Below are 9,844 nucleotides of genomic sequence, written 5' to 3'. Positions count from 1 at the left end.
TTGTCGTGTATCATCGTGTTTCCGTTAAAGCCGGTTTGGAAGAAGCTCGGGCTCGCGCCTCTGGGGGCGGCTCGGGAGGGAGGGCGGGCAGGGCGGGCGGCGGGAGCGGCGGCGGCGCGGGGCCATGGCGGCGCGGGCTCCCCGGCGGTGCGGGCTCCCCGGCGGCGCGGGCTCCCCGGCGGCGCGGGCTCCCCGGCGGTGCGGGCTCCCCGGCGGCGCGGGCTCCCCGGGCCCCTCACTCCTGCTTCTTGGGGTTGTTGACGGCCACGTAGTGGTAGAGCACGACGAGCAGGAAGAGCGAGACGCCCAGCATGTTGGCGAAGATGGCGAGCTGCACGTCCGTGATCATCCTGCGGGCCGGGGACAACGGACACGCTGGCATCCCGCCGAGGGACCCGCCGCCGGCGGGACCCGCTGAAGCGGCACGGACCGGTTTCCGCCCCTGTCCGGTCCCCCCGGTGCCCCGCTATCCCCCCGGCTCCCGTTCCTGCCCAGGCCCCCAGTGCCCCGCGCTCCCCCTCCTGCCCGGTCCCCCCGGTGCCCCGCTCTCCCCCGGTGCCCCGCGCTCTCCCCGGTTCTTCCCCCCTGCCCGGGCCCCCGGTGCCGCGCTCTCCCCGGTTCCTCCCCCTGCCCGCTCCCCCCGCTCCCCCGGTGCCCCGCTCTCCCCACGGTTCCCGTTCCTGCCCGGTCCCCCCGGTGCCCTGCTCTCCCCCCGGTGTCCCGCGCTCTCCCCGGTTCTTCCCGTCCCTGCCCGGTCCCCCCGGTGCCCCGCTCTCCCCACGGTTCCCGTTCCTGCCCGGTCCCCCCGGTGCCCCGCTCTCCCCACGGTTCCCGTTCCTGCCCGGTCCCCCCGGTGCCCCGCTCTCCCCCCGGTGTCCCGCGCTCTCCCCGGTTCTTCCCGTTCCTGCCCGGTCCCCCCGGTGCCCCGCTCTCCCCACGGTTCCCGTTCCTGCCCGGTCCCCCCGGTGCCCCGCTCTCCCCACGGTTCCCGTCCCTGCCCGGTCCCCCCGGTGCCCCGCGCTCACGCTGCGGCCCCGCCGCTCCGACACGTCTCCCTGCGCGCGCCACTTCCGGCCGCGGGGCACGGCGGGAGGCGCCCGGCCCCGGCGGTGACGTCACGGCAACCGGGCCCCGGCCAAGCGGCGGGCTCGTGGCTGCGGTGACGTCACGGCGCCCAGCCCCCTCCGCGGTGACGTCACGGACACGCTCCGCCCCCTGGCGGCCGCCGCCGGCTCCGTCTCCATACAAGGCGCGGCGCGAGGGCGGGGCGGGGCCCAGCGGCCCCGGGGCGGCCGCGGCTAATTAGCGCTAATGAGCCTAGTGACAGCTCATTGCAGCTGCTGACAGCGGGCGAGGCCGCGGGGCCTCCGCGGGACGGGCTGCACTGGGCTGTGCACAGACGTACCGGGCCGTACCCGCCTGTACTGGGCTGTGCTGGGAGCTGCTGGGCCGTACCGGGCTGTACTGGGCCGTACCGGGCTGTACCGGGCCGTACCGGGCTGTACTGGGCTATTCTGGGCCGTACCCGCCTGTACTGGGCTGTGCTGGGAGCTGCTGGGCCGTACCGGGCTGTACTGGGCCGTACCGGGCCATACCGGGCTGTGCTGGGAGCTGCTGGCCCGTACCGGACTGTACTGGGCCGTACCGGGCTGTACCGGGCTGTACTGGGAGCTGCTGGGCCGTACCGGGCCATACCGGGCTGTACTGGGCCGTACCGGGCCATACTGGGAGCTGCTGGGCCGTACCGGGCCATACCGGGCTGTACTGGGCTGTACCGGGCCATACTGGGCCGTACTGGGCTGTACCGGGCTGTACTAGGAGCTACTGGGCCGTACTGGTCCGTACCGGGCTGTACCAGGCTGTACTGGGAGCTGCTGGGCCATACTGGGCCGTACTGGGCCATACCGGGCTGTACTGGGAGCTGCTGGGCCATACCGGGCCGTACTGGTCTGTACTGGGCTGTACCGGGCTGTACTGGGAGCTGCTGGGCCATACTGGGCCGTACCGGGCTGTACTGGGAGCTGCTGGGCCATACTGGGCCGTACCAGGCTGTACTGGGAGCTGCTGGGCCATACTGGGCCGTACCGGGCTGTACCAGGCTGTACTGGGAGCTGCTGGGCCGTACTGGGCCGCACTGGTGGCACGCCGTGCCGCGCGGAGCTGGGGTGCGCTGCGATGCGTGGCACGCACTGCGATGGGCTGCGGGGTCCTGCACGTGTCGATGGTCCCCAGCCGAGGGGTCCCAGCAGCGAGACCCCCGGGCCCTGCCCGCACCCCGGGCCCCGTCCCTGTGCCCCCCGGCTCGGCCGCGGAGCCCCACGATGGGGTCCCCTGGGACACGGCCCAGACCATCCCCGCAGCCCCCCGCAGCCCCCCCGAGCGCACGGTGCCGCCATCCCCCCGGAGCAGGCACGGCTGGCCCCCGGCCGAGCCCAGCCCGGGCCCCTCAGCCCCGCGTCCCTTCCCCGGTGTCCCTCCCCCGCATCCCCTCCCGCGGTCCCTCCCTCTCCAGCTGCCGGCAGCTGTTTGTGCTTAACCCCGCGGGCGGGGGGTTCCCGCGCCCTGACGTCACCGCGGGGCCGCCGCCAAGGCGTGATGTCACCGTGAGGCCGTGACGTCACCGCGAGGGCCGGGGAAGCCGTGGCATCACCGTGGGCTCAGGGCCACGGCGGCCCGGGGTGGCCGCGCTGTGACCGCTGGCGTCCCGGCGTCCCCAGTGTCGCCGGTGTCCCCAGCACGGTGTCGGGGTGGGGCCGGGGGCGCGGGGCAGCACCGGGCTCGGTGCTGGCGCCGGGACGCGTCACCTGGCACGGGTTCACGGGCACGCGGGGACGTGGCACCGCAGGATGCGGTGCCGGTGCAGGGACCTGTCGCCGCTGTGCCCAGTGCGGGATGAGCAGCGGGGCCACCGGCGGTCGGCGGGACGCGGGGCACCGTGCGAAGCCGGTGCCGGTGCCGGAGCCGGTGCTGGCGGCGGAGCGGCGGCCGCGGGGCACCGATGGCCGCGGAGGGCCGGTGCCGCAGCGGTAGCCGCGGCCGCCTCGCTGGCCGCCCGCGCCCTGGCCCCCTGCCCGGCCTCCCTGGCTGCCCCGGCCCCGGCCCGGCCTAACGAGGAGCAGATGTGGCGGCGGCGGGGCCGGCGGGGGCCGCGGTGCCCGGCGCGGCTGGGGCGGGGGCCGCGGCGGGCAGGAAGCGGGGGGCCCCGGGGACCCCGCCGGCGGGCAGCGGCGGCGGGGCGGCTCTGGTGGCGAGGGGCTGGCCGAGGGGCGGCCGGGGGGAGGGCAGAGCCGAGCCGAGCCGTGCCGAGCCGCCCAGAGCAGCGGAGCCGCGACGGGACGCCACATGCGGTCCTGAGCCGCGCCGGACCGGGCTGACCGAGCCGAGCGGAGCCGCCCCAGCCCAGCATGGCACCCTGGCTCTGGCCGTGCCTTCTGGCCGCGCAGGCCCTGGCCGCCAACTTTCCCCCCCGGTACAGCCTCTACACCGGCGGGGCCGCCCCGCTCGCCCCCGGCCCGGCCGCGGCCCACAGCGGTGCCCGGGCCGCCAGCCGGCACAGGTAGGAGCCACGAGCACCGGGACGTACCGGGGCGACCCGGGCGGCAGCGGGGACGCGGGCTGCGGCCCCCACCCCGCTGCCACGGGAACCCCTGCGCCGGGCAGACACCGGCACGTGCCACGTCCAGCCCGGGGGCGGCGGGACGGGCGGGGGGTCCCCGAAGCGGGGGCGTCACCCCCGGGCCCGGGACAGGCGGGCAGTGGGCGCACGTGGAGGGTCGGGGCCACCGGTGCAGCGGGGCCGAGGATTGCGGGCCGGTCCTCGCTCGGCATCACGCGTGGGTCAGCGCTGCCGGAGAGGGGCACGGGGGCCCGGAGCCGCCCTCTGCCCGCGCCCGTCCCGTCTCGGACCGCGGGCAGCGTGCGGCCGGGGCTCGGGGCGTTGCGGGGGCGCAGGGCTGGGGGCGGCCCCACGCTGGGTTGGGGTCACAGCGCATTCACCGCGGACACATCGGCGCTGCGGCGGCGCGGCCGCAGGGCTGGGACTGCCCCGGCCCCACGGTGGCCCCGGCGGGATGGCGGGACCTGGCCGGAGCGCGGGGTCCCCGGGGAGGGGCACCTCCGGTGCTGCCGTGGGGCACGGGCACGGTGGAGCCTTTACGTGCGGCTTTGGGGGCTCCGGGGGGCTCTGCACGGGTCGGGGTGCGCAGCGCTCCATCCCCGCGGCTCGGGGAGCGCGGGGGGTGTCCCCAGATCCTGCCCTTTCGGGGGAGCTCGGGTCCCATCCCTCGCCTGCGATGGGGACAGCCCCGGTGCGGGGCGGTGGGACCCCGGGGCAGCCCGGGGGTCCCAGGGCCTCGCGGGTGCGGGGCTGGGATGAGGGGGAGAAGAGGGGGGCCGTCGGTCGGCGCAGGAATTCCCGGCGGCCCCCGGGGAGGAGCTGGAATCCAGCCGGGGCCTGAGGGGAACCAGCCGGGCTGACGGGAACCGGCCGCCGCACCGGGGCCCCGCGGCGGGGACCCAGGGCCGGGGGCCGCTCCCCGGGGGGCTGCCCAGTGGGGCTGGGGGGCCCGAGCGGGGCCCGGGCTTCGGGTCCCGACCATATAAGGCTGCAAGGACGGGGTCCCGGCAGCGGGGCCAGGCTGGAGTCCCACGCGGGGGGGCTGGGGTCCCCGCAGCCTGTGGCGCTGCGCTGGGACCAGTGCGCGGCTGGCGCAGCTGCGGCACAGAGGGGCAGGGAACACGGGGTCACTGATGGGGCAGCCCGCAGGGTGCCCTCCCTGGGCCGGGCAGGATGCACGGCGCGGTGTGATGGGGTGTGGGCGCCCTGCTCCCGGCAGAGCCCATCCCTGCGGATGGGCAGCCGTGCCGGGGGGCTGCAGGGTCTCCAGGCATGGCTGAGAGGCTGTGCTGGGGCAAGATCCGGCCCATTAACTCGCGCTGGGCCATGACGGTGCTACCGGTGGGGCTGGTTGGACGAGCACAGGAGCGCGCCGGGGGATCCGGGGTGTGGCCAGAGGGGCCGCGGTGTGCTGGGGGATGCGGGGTGTGCCAGGGAAGGCCTGGGGCAGGGGGTGTTGCTGTGCCTCAGCCGGGGTGATGCCTGGTGCCTGCTCTACGCCAGGACAGTGCCTGGTGTGTGCCGGCATGCTGTGCGGGGTGCGTGCCTGAACAACGCCCGCCGTGTGCTGGGGTGATGCTAGGTCCGTGCCAGGGCAGTGCCAGTAGCTGCTCTGTGCCGGGATGATGCCTCCCGGATGCCAGGACAGCGTGTGGTGTGTGCCCAGGTGGTACCGGGCGTGTGCCGCGCTCGGTCCGTACCAGGACGGCGCCCGGTGTGTGCCGGGGCGGTGCCAGCGCGCCCCGGGCTGCGCGCCCTGACCCCCTCCCTCCGGCAGGAACTGGTGTGCCTACGTGGTGACACGCAGCGTGAGCTGTGTGGTGGAGGATGGCGTCGAGAGCTTCATCAAGCCGGACTATCAGCCCTGCCCCTGGGGGCAGCTCCAGTGCCCCCGAGTCCTGGCGTGAGTGGGGCCGGGAGGGCTCAGGAGGGCTCTGGAGGGGTTCGGGGCGTCCTGGGGGGCCAGCACGGAGCCAGGGCGAGCCGCGGCCGCGCCGCCGCCACTGGTGTTTACCCACCCTGGGGTCATGTTTACTTTTGCGCAAGAGTCACTGACCTCAAGCAGTGACCGGCCACTGTCCCCCCGTCACGTCACGTGCAGGCCGAGCCCTGGGGCACCCCGCGGCTCTCAGGACCGGAGGGTGACCGGCCACTGTCCCCCCTGTCATGTGTGGCCAAAGCCCTGGGGCACCCCGCGGCTCTCTGGACCGGCGCTGGGATGACGCTGGTGTTGGGACTGGTGGCAGGGCTGGGCAGGGGCAGCCCCCGGCCGCTGAGCGACACGCCGGCGCTGCTGGGTGAAGCCGCAGCCTGGGCTGGCTCTGGCTCTCTGGGGCAGCCCCGCGCCCCTCCTGGTCCCCCAGCCCCGTCCCCTCCCCCTGCAGGTACCGCAGCTTCCTCCGGCCCCGCTACAAGGTGTCCCAGCGCACGGTGTCGGAGCTGGCCTGGCGCTGCTGCCAGGGCTACTCGGGGCCGGACTGCAGCGAGGGCCCCGCTCCAGCGTCCCCCCAGCCCACCGGCCGCCCCCCGCCCCGGCCCGGCCGCCCCACGCTCTCCGGCTTCGGCAACCCCCTCAGCGGCCTGGGGGGTGAAGGTAGAGCTGGGGCGGGGGATGCGGGCGAGGGGGACACGCCGGCTGTGGCCGTGACCCTGCCCCTGACCCCGGCCGTGCGTGGCAGGCGGCGGGGACACCGAGAAGGTGCGACGGCTGGAGGAGCAGGTGCGGCGGCTGAGCGAGCAGCTGGAGGAGCTGCGGGCCGGGCAGGAGCCGCCGCGGGCGGCCGTGGAGGGGCAGCCCGGGGGCCAGCAGCCGGCTGACGCGGCCGCCCCCGCCGAAGTGCGGGAGGCGCTGAGCCACCTTCAGCGGCGCCTGGAGGAGCTGGAGACCCGCCTGCACCGCACCGAGGGCGGCCGGGACGGCCCGGGGGCTCCGGGGGGCCCGGGGACGGCGGCGCTGTACGAGCTGGAGCAGCGGCTGCAGGAGCTGTGCGCCGCCTGCACCACCGGCACCGACGGGCTGCGGCGGCAGGCGGCCGAGGACCGGGAGCGGATGCGGGCGCTGGAGAAGCTGGTGGAGTCGGTGGACAAACGCAACAGGGACGCGGTGGAGTCGGTGCAGAGGCACATCAGCAGCCTGAGCAGCCGCCTGGCCCCCGCCCCTGCGGCTCCTCCGTCCCCGGACGTGCTCCGTCGCCTGGCCGAGCTAGAGCGGCGGCTGGAGGGGCTGCCGGTGCCGGCAGCGGGGCCGGGGCAGGGACCGGTGCTGGCGCGGCGGCTGGCTGAGCTGGAGGGACGGCTGAACGCTTCTCGCGCCGGCCCGTGGCCCTCCGAGCCCGAGGGGCGGCCGGGCGGGCTGCCGGGGCGCCTGGCCAACCTCAGCCGGGCGGTGGAGGGGCTGGCGGCGAGCGGGGCGCAGCGCGGTGCCCGCCTGGACCAGCTCGAGGGGCTGCTGGCCCGCTGCGGCCACCCGTGCCCGGGGCAGGACGGGGTGCTCGGCCCCCACCTCCGGCAGCCCGAGGACACCGAGGCTGTCTGGGAGGACGGGCTGGCCGGGACCCTGGGCGGGCTGCTGGGGGCGCGGGGGGAGGCGCTGGCCGAGGAGCTGGAGCAGCTCCGCAACCGGACAGGGCGGCTGGAGGCGGCTCTGGAGGACCTGAGCGGCGACCCCTGCGCCCGGCCCTGCGCCTCGCCGCTCCCGCCCGGCCCCGCGGAGCCCGAGGAGCCGGAGGCACCGCTGGAGGGCTTCGGCGTCTTCGGGGGCCCGTCCCCCTCGGAGCTGCGGGTGCTGCGCGGGGAGCTGGCGGCGGCGCTAGCGGCCCTGAGCGGGCTCAACGCCACGGTGGAGGGGCTGCAGGACGCGCTGGACGAGCAGGACGCCCGGCAGCGCCAGCTGAGCGCCGCCACCGACCGCGTGGTGGCCGAGCTGGACCAGGCGGCGGCGGCGTCGGCGGCGCGACAGGCGGAGAGCGAGGAGCGGCTGGAGGCGCTGGCGCGGGAGCTGGCGCGGGCCGGGGGCTGCCCCGCGGGGCTGGAGCCACGCGTGGCCAAGCTGGAGGGGGTCTGCGAGCAGCTGGAGGCGGTGGCCGGGGGGCTGCGGGGCGTCCGCGAGGGGCTGGGCCGGCACGTTGCGGGGCTCTGGGGCGCCGTGCGGGAGCTGAACGCCACGGCCCGCGGCCAGGCCGCCCTGCTGGACAAGGCGCTGGAGCTGCCGCCCCGGCTCGGCGCCCTCAACGCCAGCCTGGGGCACCTGCGCGGGGAGCTGCAGCGCCTGGCACGGCTGGAGCGACACGGTGCGGGGACACGGGGGGACACCGGGGGCTGCGGGGACCAGGGGGGGGGTGGGGCACCGCAGGGGCTGCAGGGATACGGGGAGCTGGGGGTAAGGGACTGGGGGATGGGGGCCTGTGGGGCACCATGGGGGGCTGTGGGGGACAGGGGATGTGGGGACGTGGGGATGTGGGGACACGGGGATGTGGGGCTATGGGGTCACCAGGAGTGCTGCTGTGGGCGTGGGGAGGCAGAGGCTTGGCTGGGTGATGCTGTGGTGTGGGGCACAGGACCACAGGGGGATCCTGCCTGTGGGGCTGCAGTGTGTGGGGACAAGGGGACACGACACGTGGGGCACCGGCCGTGGGGCCAAGGTGGCTCTAACACCCTCCTGCCTCCAGGCCCCCCAGGCCCCCCTGGACCTGCTGGCCCCATGGGTGAGACGGGCCCTCCTGGCCCCTCTGGGCCCCCTGGCAAGGATGGAGAACAGGGTCCCGTGGGCCCCCCCGGTAAGGCTCAGCCCCCCCATGTGCCCCCACCCACGCAGCTGTGGCTGGACCCCGTCCCTGGGGGTCCTGCCCCAAGCTGGCCCTGCATCAGCCCCTCCTCATCTTTCTGCAGGGCTGCCCGGAGAGAGAGGTAGGGCTGGGGGGGCTTGGGGTGCAGGGAGGACCACGGAGGGCGGGGGGCATGTGGGGAACTGGGGGGGCTGCGGGCTGGGGGGCTTGGGGTGCAGGGAGGAGCACGGAGGGCGGGGGCGTGTGGGGAACTGGGGGGGCTGCGGGCTGGGGGGCTTGGGGTGCAGGGAGAAGCACGGAGGGCGGGGGCGTGTGGGGAACTGGGGGGGCTGCGGGCTGGGGGCTTGCAAGGGGAGCAGGGAGCAGTCTGGGCTGGCATGGGGAGGCACAGGGTGGTTGGGGAGCAGGGGGCACTGGGGACATGGGGGAGACGGGGACAAGAGGGGCACGGGCACTGAAGGGGTGGGTGTGGGTGTGGAGGGGTGGTGGGGTGTGGCTGCTGGGGCGCAGAGGGGGTGAGGGAGGGGGCATGGGGTGCCTCACGCCGCCCCCGTGCCCAGGCGCGGTCGGGGAGCCGGGCTCGGTGCCCCGCGTCGCATTCTCGGCCGCCCTGAGCACCCAGCGCACGGAGCCGGGCACCGTCCCCTTCGACCAGGTGCTGCTCAACGACGGCGGCGCCTACGACCCCGAGACAGGTGAGGGCCCGCGAGGGGGCTCTGGGGGCCGTGGGGTGCTTGTCGGGTGAGGGAGGTTGCAGCGGGGGCTGCAGAGTCGCGGGTGCGCGATGCCGTGTGATGGCAGCCAGGGGCTCTCGGACGGCGCCGTGCCTGCCCCGGGATCCCCCCCTGACCTTGGGGCGCTGCAGGGATGCGGCTCTGCGGGCACCGGGGGTCCCGGCAGGTCGCTCACCCTCCGTTCCCGTCGCAGGCACGTTCACGGTGCCGGTGCCCGGGCGGTACCTGGTGAGCGCGGTGCTCACGGGGCACCGGGGCGAGGCTCTGGAGGCCGTCCTGTCCCGCTCCGGCCACGGCATCGCCCGGCTCGACTCGGCCGGCTTCCAGCCCGAGGGGCTGGAGAAGGGGCCCGTGGCCGCGCAGGGCCCCAGCCCCGGAGCCCTGGGCGTCTTCAGCCTCCTGCTGCCGCTGGCGGCCGGCGAGACGCTGTGCGTGGACCTGGTGTCGGGGCGCCTGGCGCACGCCCCCGACGAGCCGCTCACCGTGTTCAGCGCCGCGCTGCTCTACGACTCCGAGGAGCCCTAGGGCCGCGGGGGCACGGCCGGGCCGGGGGGTCCCCACGCCCCGCCGGGACCCCCACCCCGTTATTTATCAGCACCCCCCGCCCTCGCTGTCCCAGCGTCGCACACTCCGGCCCCGCACCGCCCGCCCCGGCTGCCCCCCACGCCCCCCACGGCCCCCCCCGGCCCCACCGCCCCCCACAATAAAGA

The 9,844-nt window shown here is 76.5% G+C and overlaps 2 protein-coding genes across 2 annotated transcripts; one reads left to right on the top strand and one right to left on the bottom strand.

The window, feature by feature from the left end:
* Positions 1-5: 5 nt before the first annotated feature.
* OST4 (oligosaccharyltransferase complex subunit 4, non-catalytic) lies at positions 6-1,149 on the bottom strand. The gene is made up of 2 exons (XM_084202456.1): positions 1,026-1,149; positions 6-350 (listed from the first exon to the last, which is right to left on the bottom strand). Exon 2 carries the CDS (start codon positions 347-349, stop codon positions 236-238), a length of 114 nt encoding a protein of 37 aa, XP_084058582.1. The 5' UTR covers position 350; positions 1,026-1,149; the 3' UTR covers positions 6-235.
* A 2,058-nt stretch (positions 1,150-3,207) lies between these two features.
* EMILIN1 (elastin microfibril interfacer 1) lies at positions 3,208-9,844 on the top strand. The gene is made up of 8 exons (XM_084203578.1): positions 3,208-3,556; positions 5,394-5,519; positions 6,001-6,209; positions 6,295-7,905; positions 8,284-8,391; positions 8,504-8,521; positions 8,961-9,095; positions 9,328-9,844. Exons 1-8 carry the CDS (start codon positions 3,405-3,407, stop codon positions 9,657-9,659), a joined length of 2,691 nt encoding a protein of 896 aa, XP_084059704.1. The 5' UTR covers positions 3,208-3,404; the 3' UTR covers positions 9,660-9,844.

The sequence above is a fragment of the Fringilla coelebs genome, assembly GCF_963513975.1.
Source record: "Fringilla coelebs genome assembly, chromosome: 3".
Lineage (NCBI taxonomy): Eukaryota > Metazoa > Chordata > Aves > Passeriformes > Fringillidae > Fringilla > Fringilla coelebs.
Note: the sequence above shows the minus strand (reverse complement) of the source record. Positions and strands in the feature narration are given on the sequence as shown.

Excerpts from the sequence above, each read along its gene's own strand:
- OST4 (XM_084202456.1), bottom strand. The coding sequence starts at position 349 with ATGATCACGGACGTGCAGCTCGCCATCTTCGCCAACATGCTGGGCGTC.
- EMILIN1 (XM_084203578.1), top strand. The coding sequence starts at position 3,405 with ATGGCACCCTGGCTCTGGCCGTGCCTTCTGGCCGCGCAGGCCCTGGCC. Across the intron at positions 3,557-5,393 it reads CGGGCCGCCAGCCGGCACAG|GAACTGGTGTGCCTACGTGG; the intron begins GTAGGAGCCACG and ends TCCCTCCGGCAG. Across the intron at positions 9,096-9,327 it reads CGCCTACGACCCCGAGACAG|GCACGTTCACGGTGCCGGTG; the intron begins GTGAGGGCCCGC and ends TTCCCGTCGCAG.